This window comes from Musa acuminata, chromosome BXJ3-6, assembly GCF_036884655.1.
Source record: "Musa acuminata AAA Group cultivar baxijiao chromosome BXJ3-6, Cavendish_Baxijiao_AAA, whole genome shotgun sequence".
Lineage (NCBI taxonomy): Eukaryota > Viridiplantae > Streptophyta > Magnoliopsida > Zingiberales > Musaceae > Musa > Musa acuminata.
The window spans coordinates 15081759-15104056 of NC_088354.1; the positions used below are offsets into that span (position 1 = coordinate 15081759).

A 22298-nucleotide genomic window follows, 5' to 3' on the forward strand; every position below is an offset into this window, starting at 1 on the left:
ATTTATGCCCCTTAATTGACAGTAAGAAGCACAAAATTTCACATGGAATTAGCATAAACAAAAGAAATACATGAATACCCTTTTAACCATTTAAAATATTATGAGAACAATTGTGATTTTCCACAAAATTAGAAAAGCACATGTAAGATGTTATGGCAATTTATCCCTGATTTTGTAAGAACTAAGACCTTGGCATGATTTTATGTGATTATGTGGAAATTTAGAGAACTCCACTTTTAAAATTTGTGTGGAAATTATTTGAGTTCAATTTTGATTTTAGCTTTGAGTGTAATTTCAGTATTTTTTTATTAATTTACCACTTCATTTTCCAAAAGACCATATTACCCTTCTACGTGCCTTGCGTGGGTAATTAGGTAATTTTCGTTGGAGCACGTGGTATGGACCTTTTGGTAAACGCCTCTAAGCGATCGCTCGTCTCTTCTACTCTTCTTTTGTGAGCAGGCACACTGTTCTCTCTCTCTCAATGTTGTCGGAGTGACGTTGTGGCCAATGCCGACCTCCGCTAGCCGCCTCGAGAGGATTCCTTCCTCCAAAGCCCTGGCGCCACCACACGACACCGATCTGCGCCAGGCAAGGAAGCCCCAACCCCGCCGCCGGATCCGTAACCCCGCATTCCCCGGCGCTGCTGTCGGAGCCCGCCCGAGAAAGGGCGGCGCAGGTTCCTGTGGAAGGAGGAGCGGCCCGGCCACCCCTCTGCTTCGGTGGAAGTTTAACGAGAAACCGGCGCCGGAACCGGGCCGAAAGGTTGACGATGCCGGCGCCAGTGAGTTGCCGCCGCCGCCGCTGCCGCGGGTCTCGGCGAGAAAGCTTGCGGCTGGGATCTGGCATCTGCGGCCTCTGGATTCCGGTGGGGGCCTCCGTGATGGCGAAGGCCGTCCAGCTCCTCCAGGTCCTGAGGTACGGTAGCATCAAGATCCCCACTCTTGCGTTCCCTTTCTAGGGTTTCTTTTCTGCGGTGGAGATTGATATGGATTTTGTAAAAAGTTCACATTTTGATGGTACGATTGTGTGAAAAAAACCAAGTTTTTCTTGCTCATTTTGTCGGATACCATCCAAAATGGAACCTTTGAGAGTATCTTCAACGTCCTTTCAGAAAAGGAAGAAGGATCTCTTGAAGAAATTTAGGAAAGTTGGCAAATGACATGGATGATTTATCACCAAAAAAACTCGTTTTTACCAATTTGTTCTTGATTTTTTGCTGTTTTCATCAAAAGAGGATCTCCAGCAGTCAATAGCACCAGATCCCTTTATAGCTATAGGGAAGAATGTGATGCGTTGAGATCTTTGGTTAGTGGCACAGTTTCATGGTTGCTCTCACCGCATCAAGATAGAATGAGACTTAGGCTTGGAACTAGAGTTTAGTCATGATGATGGGTTACAGTGCAGGTTCAAAAACTATGATGCTCTCTCTCTCTCTCTCTCTCTCTCTCTCTCTCTCTCATAGATGGCATATTGCACTTTGGATATTTGAATGTTGTTATTCATCACTTTCCACCTCTCCTTTTACATTGCAGCCTGTCCCTGGGCATCAAGGAATTCAGCTACTATATAATCCCCTTAGCACTGACATCCACACCAAACAGAATATAAAGAAAGAGTTTGCTAGTCCCGTCTCGGTCCTAAGTCCAAAATATGGCAGTATCCACAAGGTAACTCTTTATTTCTGTGGACTAAATGGATTTCTAGACAGCTACTGTGTTTTTGGTTGATATTTCTCGTGTTGAACAGTTTGCTGGATTTCAGAGTTCTGCAATGGAGAAGGCAACTAAATGGGACCCTGGCAGCTTAATGACATCGGAGGAGGTATACCGGTTCTATAGTCACCTCAAGCTTCTTGAAGATCAGGAGCTGAACACAGTTTCTATTGTTTCTTCTCTCCGGACTGAGCTCGAAAGTGCTCATGCCCGCATCAATGAGCTCGAGAATGAGCGGAGATCAGCAAAGAAAAAACTGGACCAATTTTTGAAAAGGCTTGCTGAGGAGAAGGCATCATGGCGGAGCAGAGAACATGAGAAGGTCCGAGCTATAATTGAGGGAATGAAGGCTGACCTTGATAGAGAGAGGAAAAAGCGGCAAAAGATAGAGATTGTCCATAACAAGCTGGTCAATGAGCTTGCTGAGGCCAAGTTAACTGCGAAGCGGCTCTTGCAGGATTATGAAAAAGAATGCAAATCCCGTGAGCTTGTTGAGGACGTCTGTGATGAGCTTGCTAAAGAGATTGGGGAAGACAAAACTGAAATCGAGTCGCTGAGGTTGGAAGCATTGAAGATCCGAGAAGAAGTTGAGGAGGAGAAGAGGATGCTGCAGATGGCGGAGGTATGGCGTGAAGAAAGAGTTCAGATGAAGTTAATTGATGCAAAGCTGATGCTTGAGGAGAAATACTCACAGCTGAGGGACCTAATAATGGAGCTAGAAGTATTTTTGGCTGCAGAGACGACTGAAGACTTGGATGTTGCATTGATGAGAGAAGCTGAGTTGCTTAGAGAAAAAGCAAACTCAGTTAACATTGATGAGATAAAAGAGTTGTCTTACCAGCCGCCACCTGCTTCAGAAGACATTTATGCTGTCTTTGAAGAACTCCAACCAGCACAAGAAACTAACGAGAGATACATCCAACCTTGTGGTGGTCACAGCCCTAGAAGCCATGCCTCCAAGATTGACACGGCAAGTCCTGAAACAGATGTCTTCCTAGAACATCCCACAAAGCAGCACACACGTGAGTTGATAGATAGCAATGATGATGTAGACGATGATAGTGACTGGGAAACCATGAGTCATCCTGAGGAGCAAGGCTCAAGCAATACACTTGATGGAAGTGAACCATCTGTTAATGGATACTGTAAAGAAAGCAATGCTTCGGCGAGTGAAGCAGACTGGAAGGAGGATGGTATGAGGAACAACAGACTAAACAATGAGATCATAGAGGTTTGTTCTACAAACACAAAGTCAAGAAAAAAGGTGTCTTCGATATGTAGACTTTGGAGATCAGCAGCTCATGATAATGTTGAGGACCTCAAGAAAACATCAGCTGAGGTGAAACCTGGGAGGCTGTCAGATGGAAGGATCTCCAATGGAACCATATCTTCAAACAATGGTGAAGAGTACAAGAAACTTTCAGTGGAGCATATGAATGGAAGGCCGTCAAATGGAAGGATCTCCAATGTAACTTTATCTCCTGATATAGGTTTGGATGAAGTTGGTTTGAGCCTAGGACAGTGGAGCTCTCCTGACTCACTGAATCATCATATTAATCGAGGAATGAAAGGTTGTATTGAATGGCCACGGGGCAATCAAAAGCACAGTTTAAAGTCGAAGCTGATGGAGGCAAGGTTGGAGAGTCAAAGGGTTCAGTTGCGCCATGTCCTTAAACAGAAAATTTAGCATGCTTGTTAATACAGAATCTGAAGAAACACAAAGTAAAAACATTCTTGGTCATCAAGCCAAGGATGTTCTCCCTTTGAGGCAGATTCTGATACAGTATCCACAATAGGCTTTGCCTCTTGTACCTGTAGCCTGTAGTTCTCTGCATATTTTTGTCAACTGATTAAGCAACTCTAGTACGCAGCTCTTGTTGAACTTGTATTCTGTTGTATATGCTGTCACGACAACTAAATTCTGAGCAATGTCTTTCAAAGTGCAATAACACATTTACTTTGTTGAGCAATTTTCCATCTTCATCTTAAGTTTACTGAACTTTGGAGAGATCTGTAAATTATCTTGATTCCTCTTGATAAGAGCATCAAAGCTATGAACTCAAATGGCAGGTGAACAAAAATAGGAGTGGATGCATATGCTGGGTTGCTCTTTGATGTATTTGTTAATGTTGAACTGGAAATGATCAAGAAAAGTACCTCTCCAATCGGCAGACACTGTTAATCCTTGTTCTCTGCAACTATGAGGTTGTTTCTATCAGCTTCTGAAGAAAAGGGTATTCTGCCATGGTGGAGAAGCTATGCAACTGCACCACTGGGTCATTCTTCTCATGACTAGAACCAGAGATGTAAGGAAGTGATCAAGCTGATGTAGATCAACCAATATAGCTTTGTAATTACACATGATAGTTGATGACCAGCAAACAAGAAGGAAAGAGAAAGGCCAAGTCTTTAGGACATGAAACAATGAAATTACCTGAACCAGCTGATGCGTAAATGTTTTAAGGAGACTTGGCAACCAGCTTGAGTTTGTTGTGTCACTGTCACCCAATTCATGACGACATTGTCTTCCATACCTCGTCCATGCTTTCTTGCTTGCTTGCGTCCACCCACACTCCACCACTAGTGCATACTTCATTCCTCTTGTGAGATCAGCCATACACTGTGTCTTCGTCCAAGATTGAGCTTAATTGCTCTCCAAATGTTAGAATCATAGGCTTATCACTATCTCGAGATGGGGTTTATTTTGTTCTCGAATTTTGAAATCAAGTTCAGTGGATTAGCATGCTGAGCATTTCACCTTAAAAAAGAATTCTTTTATCAAATAATATTTGACTCATAATTGTTTTTATTTGGAATATTTTTTTATTAATTTGATAAAAATACTCTCCTCCCTCTTCTAGCTGTTCTCGATCGTCATTGTCTCTGCCACCGCTACTATCTCCTACTCCCACCATGATCGATGCTTCCCATCACCTCCTCTCTTTCTTTTGTTCTTTTTGTCGTTGCCTCTTGCTCTCATCACGAGTTGTGTTGCTCATTGTTATCTCCATTCTCCCTTCTCTTTCGTGGACTATTTTAGATAAAATATTATAAAATGATTAACATATTTTTATATTTTAATATTATATTAATTTATATTTTATGATTATATATATATATATATATATATATATATATATATATTGTGTATAAAATTTGATTGTCGAGGGAAAAAAGTTTGAAACGAGTAATGAATGAAATCATGAGGAATTCGAGTTCCTTTATGTTGAGTACTTTATATGATTACTTGGGCAAACCTATTAAAACTTACTTCGGCGGCAAATAATTGGCGATGCGGGAAACTCGTGAACAAAGAAATGCTGCTGTTCTTTGCCCGTTCTGCCAATTGAGAAACTTGAGGCTGTGGCAAATCCCTCTACTCTGTTTGAATCCGAGTCATCCTCAAACCGTACGGCTATCTCCTCGTCGTCATGAATCCGGCATCCATCCTTCACGTCACAGCTACATGAAGACAAGACTGAGATAGATTTCATCTCACAGTCTTGAGATGATCTGACAAACTATACTATTTGATAAATAAGATCCTCTAATTCCCACGGAATCTACTACTAAATTATTTCTAGAGATAGATAGTACGAAGTGAGTTTTCCATAGATGGAAGACAAACTATTAACCTAACACGAAGCTTGCAAATAAGTGATTACCATGGTAATATGTTAATAACCCTACCCATTCCCATTTGGAATGGATCTAATAATTCCTTTCTCCGCATTTTCTAATTCAGTTCTATTTAGACGTTTGAATGCCCCAAGTTTTCCACAGCTTCAACACAAATTTCCAAGTCTGCTAAATGAGCGGCAATGAGCTGTTGCAGAAGTTCAGCTGGTGACTGCAAGTATAACAGCTTCTAAAACTTGTCACTGTCAATGTTTAGCTTGAGACAATGCTCAATAAGCTGTTGCAGCAGTTAAACTGATGACTAGAAGTATGAATCAGGGTATGCAGTACCGAATGGTACTGTTCGATATGAACAATACGTACCGGTCCGATGACATATCGGTATGTGGACCGTTCGATATTATTACAGTGCTATAGTATTACACTGTAGCAGTGCTACAGTGTAATACATTAATGAAGAAAATATATAAAATTGTTCGGTACATCAGGGTGTACCGCTCGATACACCGGTATCGTATGGTATCGAGCCAAACTCGAAACATCGGTACGATACGATATTACATACCTTGGTATGAATGACAGCTTCTTAGCCTTTCATTGTTAATGTTTGGCATAAAATAGTGATCGCAGAACATATCAGATAAAAGTGATACATTGTCACTGTATTGGACAAATTGCTTCGAGAATTCCACAAAACTAAGAGGCACATTGCCTGCTTCTCTGTATACACTTTTCATACATATTATATTCTGTTCATAAATAAAACAGTGAATTTGATATCCGACAAATGATGCCTACTCTTGGTTAGCCTGATCTTAACATTATGTTAAAAGCCAACAAGATTTGACGGGAAAAAAAGGCTCCATCACCACCTCAATTTAGTTCCACAAGGAAGCCAGGCATGGAATGTTGTTCATACATTCTAGAAGGAGGTTGCTGAATATAAGTAAGAAATTGAATGTCTTGAGCTTTATTGGTCAAGTATCAAAAAATGACTTGATGGAATTATAGAATATGATTGGGAGGAAGAGAGAGTTAAAATTATGCACATAATGATCTTACTTCCAAACCCAAATAAGGCACGACACATGGGAACAAAAGGGGGGAGAAAAGGTTGCAACATGTTCTCATCACTGAACAGCCAACATCTGAAGATGCTCACTAGAAAGTTGAACATGCCATCACCCCCAGGAACAACTTCATGGGCTGATGGGTTCAACTTCGCCAATAAGAATCTTGCCTGTAGAAGAAACAAGCAAAAGTTACTCGTCAATCACGGTGCATACAACTTGATAACACTGAACACCATCTTCATCCCGGGATATTCTACATTTTGTTGCATATTATCTGGTTATGTAACACCTCGGGCTACTAGTTTATGTTTCTTTCTGTAAAGGTGCTTTGATTTTGAGTGACCTTTTTGCACCGAAGAAATCATGCAGCAGTTCCTTCACTTGAGGTGCCGGTAATTATGGTCTACCGATATCAAGCAAAGAATCTGGGAACAGGGAACCGATCTCTGATGATCGTTTGAACATCTTCCTGAGGTGCTTGTAATAGCTGAGTGAAGAAGGCCTGAGGACAACAAAATTGAAACAGAAAGTAAATTCCTACTTTGCTGTGAAAATGTCCATTTCAAAGAAGAGATATTTACTAATAAATTCACACTTGCAAAAGCTCCACTATGTTAAGGTTTGTCCTAGTTTTTCTTTTTTGGGTGCAAATGGAACCTTGTATACCACACTTAGTAGTTTCACTAAGCATTCACTTTTCAACATGAATGGAAATTTCAAACACTTGGTTTTTGATTGAATTTGAGTAGCGCCAACATAACCACTACAGTAGTGTGATCTGGGATAATGTATTATAGTTAAAAATGAACACGTTTCAGTCCAAGCAGAGTGGACAACCATTACGAGTTCTTTAGGAATCTCTATTTTCAAAGGTAGAACAGAGTTCTTGGTGAAACAAAAATGATTATGGAAATGTGGAACCAGATCAAGATGATGACTGCAGTATATTTCAGATATAGCTTGAAGCTATTAACAGTTACAAATAGTTTAAGCTTCAGTCACTCTGGAGGCTGCATGATATAGATGTGGGGTGTATAGAACAGAAAATTAGCAATTAGACTTAAAAATAGTTGCAAACATGCTCAGAGACAGATAGATCATAATATGAATAACGAGTCCTATTCCAAGCTGTCGACTAAGACAATCCAAGGATGGATGATCCAATGGGACAGTGTTTCAGATGGCAGCAGCACTGACATAGACACAAAGTTCAAATGAGATGTATGGACCTTGTAAGCAGAAATGAAGTTGTTAGAGAATCTTTCACTGGCAGTGAGCAGGTGATGGATATTTCTTTGGAAAGGGGCAGGTTATACAATGCTCATATGATGCAGTACATTTTTTCTTTACTGCAGTTGAGCTAAAAAAAGCCCCTTCATCAAGCATGAAGTTTATTATAAGTTATTATTACACATGGGGATCTGAAAACATAGAGTTATATATTGATACACAGATCAAAATTCTAAAAAAAAGGTTGAAAATAAGAAAAAAGAGAGAGAGAGAGAGAGAGAGAGAGAGAGAGAGAGACATGGAACTAAAGCTGACTTGGCATGGTAAGCCATAAGGAACAACACAATACACTATAATTTTGAGTTATAACTTTTGAGTTATCTATCCGAGTAGAAAATTATGCCATACCTGATGCTCTGGTTGATTCTGGTAGCCACTGAGCAATGGTCATACCATGAAAAACAACTGCACTGAAATAAGCATCAAGCAACAGTATACGATCTGCAGGCATGGATGCCACGTCCAACGATGCAGGTGCAGGAGGCGAGTTAGAAGAATAAGAGAACAGTGAAGGCTGGATCATAACAACAGAATTGGTGATACTCTCCCGACTGGAAGTAAGCTGTCTCATTGGGACATTGATGAAACAATTCAAGATTGATTTAAGGGGATTTAATTATTAAAATCATAGTCAATTTTTTCATTAATTATTAAAATTTTATGATTAATAAATAATGATAATTAATTTGAGATGATTATTTGACTTATAATGGTCTCTTAAGTTTTAACAAATTCAAGATTGATTTAATTATTAAAATTTTATTTTTAGATTAACATAATAGTTTTAATTTATTTAACTAAATATATCTATGTTTCAAGAATTATGTGTGAATTTTTATTATGTAATTAATTTTAAATTTAAGATCATGAATTTAATTTCTTTAATTCATGAATTTGAATTACTTTTTAATAATTTAAAATATTAAAATGTAATTTGATAAGAAGAGTCTAAACTTGAGTCAAGTTGATTTACTAGACGGGGTCAACTCAGCTCTTTTGGCTAGGTATGATTCAACCAATGTGGTTACACATAACTCATCCCATGTGATAATTTATGATCCAGCTCATGTGGTCAGGCATGACCAACCCATATGGTCATATACGACGCAACTCATATGATTATGTAGGATCAAATCCATGTGATAAAATATGACTCAGTTTATGTGGTCAAGTACTATTAGGAACGAGTCGACGAGGGGGGTAAAAAATATATCGGTTCGAAAGATCTTCGAACGATTAAAATCGATTTCGAAAAGATACTTAACTTAGAAAATAAAGTAAGACGGGGATGAGCTCCGTCGAGTCGAGTTCTATATTTAAAGACGATCGAGAGTGTATTTTCAGCTATTTAACTTCAAGGGCAATGCCAATTCTCCACGCTCCCACGCCCATGAGCACCTCGGAAGAGCCCCGCCCACGAAGTGGGAGCAGAGGGTTTTGCAGAGTTGCTCAGATAGGAGGCGGACCACAAGGGGAGGCATAGGGGCCGCGGATGAGGTGCTGGAGACAGCGGTGTGGGTGGGAGGCTGGGAGAGAGTTCCATCAACGGGGGAGGGAGGAGGTCGCGGTGCACGGGAGGAAGGCTTCGGAGGAGGGAAAGGGTCTGGAGGCTCAGACTCCGGCTCCATTTGTCTCTCAGCCATCCATCCCTATTAACTGCTGGTCCACCTGAAAAAGAAATCACGTGGTGAATGCAACAGCTTGTTGCCTCCATGTCTCAGCACCCCCAACACGTGCATGCCTTCGCCATCCATGGCCTGCTGAGCTCGGCTCAGAGCGAAGTATGATTCTGGAGGTAGAAGTTCGTATGAAGCACCAGACGGCCACAAAACACTATTTGTCGTCGTCGGCATGATAGTGGGTCACTGGCGATTTACTCGCGCATGGCCACGAAGACGACCGTCGCGCTTCCTCGACATGGGCCTATAACAAATGGACGGACTCGCAGATGTTCACCACTGTCACTCGTATGTTTGTCGTTTGAGCGGTCCGTGTCTGCTCCTTGAACCTCGCTGGAGCTTACGCAGATGCTGGCGAATGGTAGGTGCATCGGGACAGTAAATTTATGAAGCAAGTTGTCGGCTATTATTTCACCTTCCTGTAAATTATTTGATCCAATCTACAGATAAGAGTTAGTAAGATTAATTACGATAGCGATCAAGGCATAAAGCAAAACGAAGTATCAGAATCAAGATCGAGATTTCGTTGGGAGTTTAAGAGTTCATCGGAAGTTCGGAGGTTCATCAGAAATGCTGTCGAAATTAACCAAGTAGAAACTCATCAGAACTCGCTAAGAAGATCGTCGTGAAGTCCAGGAGCTTGCCGAGAATCCGTTAGGTGATTGTTGAGAGATCGTCGAAAGTCTGTCGAAAGATCGTTGAAAGAAATCTAGAGTTACCGGGCTTGTTTTGTTTAGTGTATGCCTTAAAAATCGTAGTTAATTCATGATTAGGGATAGATTTGGGAGGTAATCTCATTAACCCTATTAAGGGCCAATTGGGCCTGTAATTGGACTGATTTGGGTTGAATTCAAGGCCTAAATAAGTTGCTGAACCTTGTCAGGCGGTGGAACCGCTTGAGGCTCAACCTCCCAAGTGGTCTGGGCGGTGGTACTATCGGCAGTTATTAGTAGTGGTACCGCCAAAGCCTAGTCTCCGGGGCTTTGTCAAGTGGTAGTACCGCTAGACTAGACGATGGTACCGTCCAATGTCAATACTGTAGGTGGTGGTACCGCCCACATAGGCGGTGGTACCGCTAGTATCCTAGAAACCAGGGATGAGATACTTTTTGGCTCCAATTTTAAAGCTATTGGGGTCTATAAATACTTTGCCCTTTTCTGCATGAAAGAGTAATAAAGTGCAATCATAGTATGAAAAAATCTTTTAAGTGTTGGGGTGTAAAAGAGTTGTAAAAGTATAAAGAGTCCTCCTCCTCTCTCTCTTTAGCTTTATAATCATCCAAGAAGAGGTGTGAGGCTTGTAAGGGTTATCTCCTAAACCCGTAAAAAGAAAACAACGTTGTAAAAAGGTGGTTGTGTTAAATCTTGGATTTGATGATGAAATTAATTGTAAATTATTTGATCTAATCTATATATTGAGAAAAGTGTTCAGGATTAACTACGATAGCAGTAAGACATAGAGCAGGTGTTGTGCCGGAGTCAAGATCGGGACTTCATCGGGAGTTTGAGAGTTTGTCAGAAGTCCGAACGTTCGTCGGAAGTTTTGCCGGAACTAACCGAGAAGTCTAGGAGCTTGCCAAAGAAGCTCGTCGGAACTCGCCAAGAAGATCATCGTAAAGTCCAGGAGCTTGTCGGGAGTCCGTCGGAACATTGCCAAGAGATCGTCGGAAGTTCGTCGGAAGAACAATTGACGTACTGAAACAAGAATGCTTTGTTAAATGTTTATAATGAGTCCTTAAGTTGAGTTAGGATTGGGAGGTAATCCCACTAACTTAGTTAGGGGTCAACTAGGCCCTTAACAGGGCTGAATTGGGCCGATTGAAACAGCTCATTCAGCACCTGAATTCACGGCCGGCGGTGGCACCACCTTGTCACGGACAAACTTCGAAACATGATGTTTGATGTAATGCTTATGTATGTCCGTATTTTTTGGTATGTTCATGCTTTGCACAGTATGTAGAGGGATGGCCGAAGGCTTAATAGTCCCATTTTAGTTGGGTTTGGTGGCCGTTTTAGGCTTGTAAATAAAGGTTGTGTCATGTGAACATTTGTGAGAGATTTTTGGTCTATAGTGGACCATTTCGACCCTTTGTTGTGTAATTATTCAGAGCTTGTAAAGTCTATTTGTAATTTGCATTGTCTACGAAGTGTTTCCTAGAATGTTTGCTTGTGAATCCCGAGTGAGGTGTTCTCTCTAATCCGTTTTCTCTTTTGTAGGTCCTAAGGGACCATGTGAGACTTCGGGGAGGCTGATCTTTACGGACGGATACGCAAAGGTGCCGCACGACTTAGGCAAAACCGCCGATAATGCTGGCGGGTGGTGCCGCCAGCAGTTAATGCTGCCAGCGGTGGTACCGTCGACAAATAATGCTGCCAGCGGTGGTACCGTCGATAATTAATGCTGCCAGCGGTGGTACCGCTGGTAATTAATATTGCTAGCGGTGCTACCACCCTTGTCAAGCGGTGGTACCACCAGAGCTCGGTCTCCGAGCTCTATCAGGTGGTCGTACCACCTAGACTAGGCGATGGTACTGTCTAATGTCAGGTGTCAGGCGATGGTACCGTCCAATAATGATGGTGGTACCACAAGTACCTCGAAATCCGGGGATGTGATACTTTTTGGCTCCAATTCTAAAGTCATTGGGGCCTATAAATACCCCACCTTTTTCTACATGAAAGGACACGAAAGTGTTAACATAATTTTGAGTTCTTAGGGTGTTAAAGTATTGTAAACGTGCAAGAGTCTTCCTCCTTCCTTTTTAAGAGTTGAGATCATTCAAGAGAGGTACGAGGCTTGTAAGAGTTATCTCCAAAACCAATAAAAAGGAGAAAGCGCTGTAAAGAGGTGGTTGGTCTTCGCCTATTGAAGAAAGACCATTTGGACACTGGTGACCTCAACGGAGAAGGAATCAGAAGTGGATGTAGGTCACAACGACCGAACTAATATAAATTCCGATGTATTCTTTTTTTATTACTTATTTTCTTACTTGCGCAGCATTCTATTTTACTTCATTACAAATTATCCAATCATTTCTTCTCTACTCACTCACATGAGCCAAACAAATTTTCAAAATAGTTCTCATCGAACTAAGATTTTTTTTGTGTCGTTCGAAGTTTTTAAAATCATTTAAATTAGTCGTTTTTATCTGCTGTACTAATTCATCCCCTCTTAGTGCGTTCTTGATCATAATTATATTTCTATTGCCTATGAGATATTTACTCTATGTACAATCCTAAAAATAATAACCCTCTTATCCCATTCAAAATTGATCTTCGATCAATTATTTTATCCTTAATGAATTTTCTTCCCATCTTTATTAAATGGTGGCCTGTATAACCCCCCCCCCCCCCCCCCCCCACCCTCTCTCTCTTGCTCTATCAATAACTCTAAATAGTTTAAGAGTTTTCATGATATTCGTCAAAAGGATCCCCTCGTCTCCCCATACATCTTTGTGTTGGTACAACAGCTTCTTTTTTCGCTTATGGACCATGCTGTCTTAAATAATAAATTCAAACCATTTAGCATTAAAGGCATCAAGCTCTTCCACCTAATCTTTGCTAATGACATCCTCTGCCATTTTCTTTCCTAAGTACTATCAACCCTCTTTGAAGCACCACTTTGGCATTAAGGAAGCTACTTAGCTTATCCCCTATCTTTTCACTTTCCTTTCCCACATTAAACTTCTTATAGATACCCAAAATCAAATAATTGACAAATCCAGGTTGGCAGCACATTTACTTCTATATTCCTATGTCCTCTAACTAGTTATTGGTCCATAAATCTTTTGCCAATAAGATTTCTAAAGTCAGCAAAGCCATTTTTTTTCTTGGGGCTCCCCTGGAATAAAAAAAATGACTCATTAGTTGGGACAATATTATTGCTCATAAGCTTTTTGGTGGGCTGGGGATCGGAGATTCTTCCTTATTAAGGTACACTGTCAATTCCAAACGTATCATATCCATTCTTAATAATTATAATATGTTATGATCTAGGATCATGATTGCCAAATATGATTTACGTGATTCTTAGAATATTACCTTTAGATTGGTCTGGCATTTGTAATACGATTTCTATTAGCAAATGTGATCTTAGAAAGTTGGTGGGTTTGGATATCAAATACTCATCTTTCTTTTTGTCTAGATTTTTTAATTATTCAATGTTCTCTCATTTAACCCATGTTTATGATTTGATCTATGATGATTCTTAGAATTTGCCCTTACCTAATAATATCTTTTATATAGATATTATTACCAAAATAATTGATATCCATCTCTCTCTCCCTCTCTCTCTCTCGATTCAAATGATAATGCTTGGATTTGGTTGTTCCAAGCAGTTATAGATATCTAAAAGAGGATTCTATTTGCTTAGAGAATAGATGGGATGGGTGGAAAGATGTCTAAATCCTTCACGTTCTTTCGAACATAAAGATTTTCTTATGTAAACTTTTTTGAAATCACCTACCTACCTCAACAAGTTTATCTTCATTCCTCCGTTATCATAATCTTAGCATGCCAACAAGAACTACCCCATCCATGCGCTAGCAATTGTAAACTGATAGTTTTGGGTGGTATTTTTGGCATTCTAACTTCCATAATACCCCACCACTCTCAAGTTCTACAAGGTTACTCCCCTTGAATTCTCTTATTCTTTTAATTATGCCACATAAAGAAATATATGAAAACACTTAAACCACATCACACAAGGACAAATTGTTTCCATACAACTTGATCAACCAGTTAGTAATATACAACATGGTAAATACATTATGCATGCTATATGACCATTCGCTTATGCTGAAAAGATTTGAACAACACATTTCAACATTAACTATTATTAAAGAACATAAAATTTTCATATGATACAAGGGCATTTTGATGGAGAATTCAGAACACCGAGTATTTTGAGCAATGGTATATCTGGTGAAATAGATGTGATTATTTAAGCTTGGTGAGAATGATATAAGTGAGACATGACTTGTCAAGGTGAGCAAAGGAAATGCATCCAAGCAATTGTGACGAAACACAAGAACATGGAAGGGTCTAAGATTGTAAAATAAGAACGAGAGATGAGAAGACATGGAAGTCGGAGACACTTTCATCTGGTGTAGAATGCAGAAGGCCTTCAACATAAGCCTTGATGCTTGAAAGCATTTCAGCATCATTACTCAATCCTTAACACAAGGATATGTCACCCCAGAGATTAAAAAATCACTAACCATGCCTTCAAGTTAATAGCTAACATTTATTTAAAACATATAACAAGAAGGACCATCTTGTTCTATCGCAAGAAACAGTGGAAGTTGTCAAAATAAAGCTACATATGAAAAGCTCACTAAGGAAATAGTGTGCAAAAAATTAACTACAACTCCAAGTACAACCAGAAATCACATGACAGGGCAATCTCAGGTAGCACTGCAATTATTACATACCACCATACTTAAGTTCACTCTTTGGTCATGATCACACCTCAAGCTCCTTGAGGAAGTCTGAATGGTCTACCAGAACCTGAAAAGCAATGGATTACTGTCAGCCTTATGCTGCCTATTTCGAATAACAGATCATCAATAAGAAGGCAATGAACATAATGATTGGAATATATTCAATCATAAATTAACTTTTGAAGCTCCTCATTTTTTCTAAGCTTTAACTGAATTATTGCATCACACCTCATAATATTAAAAAAATCCCTTATAAGCCACTTGCTTCCAATGGATGCATCAAGTTAAGATTTCTTTGTTATCTCCAGCTATGTATAGATCACTTATTTATGGCAAATGATATTACTGAAATATTCAAGAACCAGAGAAACTTTGATTTAAGTTTATTTATGAAAAACCAGAGAAATCTGTATCATCCTCATGACAATTCAAAATCATCAAATACTATTGTGTTCCAGCCACCCAAGAAACTTCAGATGCAATGCACTGCATAATAAATGCCTAAATCATCTATCTCTGTGTTGGAATCCTGCAACTAGGCATTTAGCTGATCAGGTGCATTATCTTCGTAAGAAAATGCGGTACTCACCATTGTAGTTACAGCTGTGTTCAGTTTAACAGTCAGACTAAATAATGTAAGATAACTCACATGCACTCAGTGAAAATTTCATAAACATAAAATGTAATGAACAGTTTTAGCATTTTATCATTCTATTATCATGGAAACCAATAACAGAGAAAAACAGTACAGTTCTCTGCAGAAAAAAAATGATATAAAATGTAAACTTAAGATTATTGACAGGCTCCAATAGAAGATATCATTGCCTGATGAGCAAGCTACATATTTTGAAACCAATATCAAATCGAGATGGTAGATCTTAAAACAAACTACATGAAATTAGGCTAAGAGCAATTGAGAGCTTTCACATGTTTTTGCCAAAAAGTGTGGAACCTTGGGGCCAGAAAGTGTTTTTGCCAATGAAACCGATATCAAATTGAGATCATAGACCTTATAACAAACTACATGTAATTAGGCTAACAGCAATTGAGAGCTTTCGCATATTTTTGACATACAAAACCTAGAATTAGCACCTATGTGGAACCTTGAAGCTAAAAAGTGTTTTTGCCAATGACAGGTGATGACTCGCTAAATTCTCTGTAAGAAAGATTAAATTGTGGTTAAATATAGCACCGAACCATTCACATTTGAAACAAAAATGCAGATGAATCAGCACTGATTCCTGTCTACTGGTAATCAAGAAACAGATGAGAGAAACTTACCACTTTCCAACCATCTGGGTCCAGGAAAGAAGTTATTTTGGTGTTGATTCCTGGAATTGGTCCTGGTTGCCTGGTGATTTTTCCTCCTAGCTCTTTTGTAACCAAATCAACAACAGCAGCACTTCTATAAACATCTTCAGTACTAATAGCAACCTACAAAAACATATAACAGATGCTAGTAATTTAATCCTTAACAGAATCAGATTAGAAAAAGATATGAATAGAACCTGAGCATATGCATTGCCTTTCGTGTACTCCGTCACACCATAATTGTATGTCAACTCAATAACTGTTGATTCAATTTCTTCAGCGTAACCCATCATGGCAACAGTATACTGTAGAAATCATGTGACAAAAAAACATACTAAGCATGAAAATATGCATAACTTCAAATAGAATGGGCACAGTTAAATACAAAAACATATACCTTAGATATGCATAGGTATTCATGTCATACATTGTATACCTAAATAAAGTAGCATGAGCATAGCTGACTTGAAGTATATATACCTTTCATGCTGCATAGTTATTCATGTATCCTTGTCATACACAGCTATGCACAGTCACATAAATATCATGAATATAGATAAATACAAAATTACATACCTTTGATGCTACATATTCATGTATTCATGTCAGACATACATATACATATATATATATACATATATATATATATACACACATATATATATATATACACACATATATATATACACATATATATATATACACACACATATATATATATATATATACATATATATATATATAAAGATTTGATATTAATAATTTACCAAAAACCAGGTTCTAACAAACGTGACATGTAAGACCAAAAAGAAAACTCAACAATAGTTATGTGCAGCAGGAATCAATACACATGTTATGAACTGCTGCTGGATGATGTGTGTGTAGAGACAAATATATTTATGCATGTAAGTGTCAAACTATGTTCACATAAATACATGCATGCTTGCAACTAAGACTCTGGAAAAGATTATGACTTATGTGACATCATTAGACTTATCATTAAATCCATAACCATCAGATTGGTGCTAGAAAATGTAACCTTGTAGTCAGGAATGTCTATTGACCTCAATAACTTCATCCCACAAGCCTGCATTAAATGAAAATTACAGAAAAGTGAAAAAGACAGTGACGAGAATAAAAGGAAAATCTCATATATTTGCTCATAGAATACTAGCAAGGAAACAAATTGATATTCTATAGCTCATCTCAGATCATAACCCTCTAAAAATCAAGGTTATTATATAGTCCAATAATAAAACTGGAGACTTTTTGGTATGACTAACTTCTAAAAAATAAAACAAAACAAAATTTAAAACTTGTATAGACAGGTAGCCTCAAAGTATTAAAAAAAGAAGAAAATTTCCATCTATGCTAGCATAATGTAGGATATGCATATACTATGGTAAAAGAATAAGTTCCTTGGTGCTACAACTAAACCTTCTCCTACAATTTATAAAGACAATTAAAGATACTTTTAAACATATAATTATGAAAATGCAAGTATTTCAACCATGCTATTCACGAAAAAGATCAAGATTAACTTAGAAAGGACATTCTTGGATTTAAACAATTAGTAAACCAAATGGTATTGGAAAATACCTTCTCGTAAAACTTGATGGACCTTTCCAAGTCACCTACGCGAAGCATAATTTGGCAAAGAGGCTCAGGTGTGGGGCCTCTTTGAATAAGCTCAAATGTATAACCATCAGGGTCTTGAACAAAAGCTAGAACTGTTGTCCCCCCTTTAACAGGACCTGGCTCACGTGTAATCTTACCACCCTTAGCCCTGATATCTTCGACCAATTTATAAACCTGCAATTCCAATATTTTCTTATTCAATTTAAACGTGAAGTGCTGAATAAGTATACTTATTGGTATTCATTTCAGATGTGCAACTCACATCTTCTGATGCAATAGCAAAATGCCCAAAGCCTGTGCCAATATCATACTTATCCACTCCATAATCTGCTCAAAAGACAGGAAAAATACAAATTAAGCTGCCATTTACTGAATGTCTGAAACAAAAACTGAAATGCACACTTATAACACATGCAGATGGCCAGGAAACAATGCAAAAATTGCAAAGTGCGATATCCTTCTCCATGGTAATTGACATCCTCTTCAGTAAATTTCACTAGGAGTTGGAAATAGTAAAGAGTTCATCACGAAGAAAATAAATGAGTAGATGATCAAGAAAGAAGAATTGCATCAGGATACAAGATACATACTATATGTCAACTCTACCACAAAATGAGAATCTTCAGGACCAAAGCCAAGAAATGCATTTGAATATTTCTCTTCAGGAATGTCTCTCTTCCGGAGCAGTTTCATTCCAAAGCATTCAGTATAAAACCTAAGAAAATACGACAATGGTTTAATTGGTGGAAACAAAATGACAGATAAATGATAATGCAGGAAAAAAAAAGGCAAAGTGATATTCTTGATTATACCCACTTTATTGTACGATCTAAATCTCCAACACGATAAACAGCATGTAGGAATCGGTGCTTGTCTTTCTGAGCCCATTCAAGCACATTCTCACTAGGAACAGTCTCTTCTCCTGTGCTGGATGCCATATCTAAATGAATGTAAAAAATCGTTGCTGTTAATATATCTGATGATACAGAAAACGTAGAAGAAGAATGATATAAATAACTCTTTTGTATCAGACATGTCCAGAAAGATCATTTTTAATCGTACATAGAACTAGCTTAAAGCAAAGAAATGAGCATCACAAGAAACACTAGTGCACTAAAAAGAAATTTATAAGATGTAAAAAAATAGGAGTTGAAAGTAATAGACATATCTAAACAAATGTATATGTATATGTATATTATATAAGGAAATCAGAAAAATATGAACACTCATAAGAAAATTTAGAACTCAAATAAGAAAAGCAATAATTGTCATGACCCTGGCTTGTTAGTCCTATAAACTAAGTCAATCTTCTTCTATGTCTGATATGGGATTAAACTTAATTCTCACAATCTTCCCCATGTTACGACTTGATGTTTCAACAATATATAATATTAAGTTCGCTCTGAAACTATTTATCATGACCCGACCTAATGGGATAACTAATACATCAACCATCAATCTAGAATGCTTCAACCTAAATAAATAGTAGTAAACCTATCCAGCCCAATAAACCCACTCAATTCTCCTCCCACATCAGATGTGGGACCAAACTGGCTCACCATAATTATTTTGTAATATCATAACTAGTATAATCAATAAATAACTCATCATTTAGCCTCTATATAACCTCTCTCCCAAGAAGTAGGGAAAAAGTGATGGATATATAATGAGTTTTCTTGTTAGAAGTACAGATGAACCACATAGCACAAAATAGAGCCCCTAAAAAGAGGCAGGCTAGGCTACCAAGCGAAATACTTTTTCAAATAACACTAGTTATTGAAATCAAATGATGCAGTGCAATGACATAAAACCAAACATCAATTGCATGTTCATTTCTTCGAATGAGATCCCATACTTACAGACCATCAAAAAATTAAAAAAAACTAATATAGCATTTTTTTGAGCGGTGATATTGCCCAAATTAAGGCAAAATAATGGGAAAAGATCCATGTAGCTAACCCTTATGGTTGGTACAATAACAATGTCAAAACATGGGTTGGAAAGGATTATCACAATAGTAGAATGTTCAATAGATATCAGTGTTTTTAAAAGCGCTAGGTGCCTTTTGACACTAAGATCCAAAATACCCGAGGCACTAGGCACTCGCCTAGGTGCCCGCCCGAGCAAAACGAGACACTCTCGAATATTATAATTAAAATAATATGCAACTAAATAGAAATATGCTAAATAGGTTTATGGAGACCTATGTTAGAATTAAACCGCTCCAAAAGCATCTTGTTAACCATGAATGTTTGGTTGCTCTAAGGCATCATCAAGTAAAAGCTAAGGGAGTTTCATATGCAAATCAAAGTGAATATTGCCCATGATGTTGTAGATACAACAAATATACGTAAATAGCTCCAAACGAGTTGTTGCTCATCCGTTCACAGTTTAATTAACAGGAAGGGGGGAATGGACAAAGCAGTTTAATTAATAGGAAGGTGGGACGAAGGCAGCAGACCATGTTGTCGACAGCTAACGAAGGCGAGGGAAGAGGAAGCTGCAACTGCAAATGGACGAAGCTGCAGTGGCAAACAAAGGCAGCAGATGATGTTGTCGACAACGGCAGACGGAGCTACAGCGTTGGACGGAGCATGCGAAGGCGATGGAATAGGATGTCATCGGTGGCAAACAAAGCTACTACAGCAACAGACAAAGCTATAGCGACGGATGAGGTTTAGGGTTTAGACGAGCTGTAGCGATAAACGAGTTGCAGTGACAGCTGCCGAGCTGCAATGGTGGATGAGATTGGATGAGGTAGCCAATGGCGATGGGCAAGGCGAACGAAGGTGACATATGTAGGGTTTCATTTCACCTTGTTTTCTTTTACTGGGTCGGGCGGGAGGGGGTTGGACGGTGTTAGGGTAACTATATTAGTTGGTTCAATTGAACCAACTTATAAGTCCAATTGAATCAAAGTTTGAATCCAACCAAATTTGGCTCAGGTGCTCACCCGAGGTGCCCGACGCTTAGGCTCAAGCGAGCGCCCAAGTAGCGCTTCATTGAAACGTTGTGCTTGGGGATTCTACAAGGTACTTGGGCCTCGCCTCGCCTCACCCAAGCACCTAGGCAAGCGCCCGAGCGCCTTTCGAAAACACTAGTAGATATTCCACTAATCAAGAGAAATATGTGCATGATTTTATCATTCTAAGAAAACGACAGTTTCTGAAATGTAAAGCAAGAAGCTTTTGCATAAAGAAGGAAATAATCAACATAAGTATCCATTTCTTACAAACTGCTCAAATATTAGCTACTGAAAATAAGAAATGTCAAAATGATGTGCTGTAAAGGACAGGCTGCGGTTGTAGCTTCTCATGGTTAACATGCATGCTATGAGGATCGAAGTTATAGATCAAAAGGTGCTTTACAAATGATAAATTGCCACATTGGTTACAGACATATTTTATGAAACGTTTTCCTGTTCAAGAAGAGCTATTTACTGTTTCATTGTTGAGTTTCATATTTTATGAAACTCAACAATATTGTTGAGTTTTCAACAAACGGACTTCATTTCTTACCACCCAATTACCTAAAGGTAACATTTTTTTACAACGATCCATGGTTTTATTTTATTTATTTTATTTACAAAAGGTAATAAAATTCGAGCCCAGGATCTTATAATGATCTATCAAAGTCCTTACCAGTTAACCTAACTGGCACCTTCATGATCCATGGTTCTTGACACAAGGACAGACTGAATAAAGATCATAACTTGTCAGTTCAACCCTGTCTAGCCCTAATTCACCAGAAGTTAACCAACCGTAAATAGAATCAAATTAACTCAATAATCGCAGACTCCCTTCACTTTAGCCATTCGCTTTAAGTGGGGTTAACCATAGTCTATTATTTTGCCCAAAACTCTTACTCGATGTATACAAAGACGTCATAAGCGTTTTAACCATCCGATATCATCCAACACCCACAATAAAGAGAAAAAAAGATTTTTTTTTTTTGATCTACATCGAGATTTAGGGTCATTTGTCAATGCCATCATTATCCGAAACGCATATGATCCTCTTGAACCCATCTAAGATCATTCTCCTTGATCAAAGATTGCAGGGCAAAGGAACCCTAACTTCTTCATATATCGAATAAGAGAAAGGAAGAGGACAAAGAGACAGGGCGAGGGGCCTCGGAGACTTACCGAAGATGAATCTCCCAGAAGAGCCGTGGTTGTCGCACACTCGCTCTGCTCTGCCTTCTATATAAATAGGCCCTTTTGCCCGATAATCTTGATGTAGTCCCTTCGAGCTGTGATTTTAAATCAATTCTTCCAATTTCCATATCACAGCCGTCTACGTGGGTCGATGTCACGGATTGTCACGCTGGCTCTAACATCAGGGTGTACATTTTGGGTACAATTATTGGAAAGGATCCAAACATTTTATCACATCTGCAAAGGTTTATGTATAAAAAAGAAAAGAAATCGTGCCAATATGTTTATATCATTTTATATGAATTATTAAATTTCAGAGAACGTGAAATATTTTTTTGTTTAATATCGTAAAAAAAAAAA

General features: G+C 38.5%; 2 protein-coding genes across 3 annotated transcripts; one reads left to right on the forward strand and one right to left on the reverse strand.

Annotated features, from left to right (window-relative positions):
* Positions 1-440: 440 nt before the first annotated feature.
* On the forward strand, positions 441-3685 carry LOC103988526 (uncharacterized). 2 transcript variants are annotated; one of them, XM_009407074.3, is made up of 3 exons: positions 441-918; positions 1536-1670; positions 1765-3685. In XM_009407074.3, the coding sequence occupies exons 1-3, from the start codon at positions 511-513 to the stop codon at positions 3400-3402; spliced, it is 2181 nt and encodes a 726-aa protein (XP_009405349.2). In that variant the 5' UTR covers positions 441-510; the 3' UTR covers positions 3403-3685. The 2 variants fall into 2 exon arrangements, with proteins under 2 accessions (XP_009405349.2, XP_009405348.2); XM_009407073.3 differs by having other exon boundaries at positions 442-918; positions 1750-3685.
* A 10932-nt stretch (positions 3686-14617) lies between these two features.
* LOC103988527 (lactoylglutathione lyase) lies at positions 14618-22071 on the reverse strand. Its single transcript, XM_009407075.3, has 9 exons — positions 21927-22071; positions 18599-18722; positions 18373-18497; positions 18045-18109; positions 17744-17956; positions 17184-17231; positions 16342-16449; positions 16115-16267; positions 14618-14900 (listed from the first exon to the last, which is right to left on the reverse strand). The coding sequence occupies exons 2-9, from the start codon at positions 18718-18720 to the stop codon at positions 14856-14858; spliced, it is 879 nt and encodes a 292-aa protein (XP_009405350.2). The 5' UTR covers positions 18721-18722; positions 21927-22071; the 3' UTR covers positions 14618-14855.
* Positions 22072-22298: the final 227 nt, after the last annotated feature.

Excerpts from the sequence above, each read along its gene's own strand:
- LOC103988526 (XM_009407073.3), top strand. The coding sequence starts at position 511 with ATGCCGACCTCCGCTAGCCGCCTCGAGAGGATTCCTTCCTCCAAAGCC. Across the intron at positions 919-1,535 it reads CAGCTCCTCCAGGTCCTGAG|CCTGTCCCTGGGCATCAAGG; the intron begins GTACGGTAGCAT and ends TTTACATTGCAG. Across the intron at positions 1,671-1,749 it reads AATATGGCAGTATCCACAAG|TTTGCTGGATTTCAGAGTTC; the intron begins GTAACTCTTTAT and ends CGTGTTGAACAG.
- LOC103988527 (XM_009407075.3), bottom strand. The coding sequence starts at position 18,720 with ATGGCATCCAGCACAGGAGAAGAGACTGTTCCTAGTGAGAATGTGCTT. Across the intron at positions 17,232-17,743 it reads CCATCAAGTTTTACGAGAAG|GCTTGTGGGATGAAGTTATT; the intron begins GTATTTTCCAAT and ends CATTTAATGCAG. Across the intron at positions 16,450-17,183 it reads TAGACATTCCTGACTACAAG|TATACTGTTGCCATGATGGG; the intron begins GTTACATTTTCT and ends TGATTTCTACAG.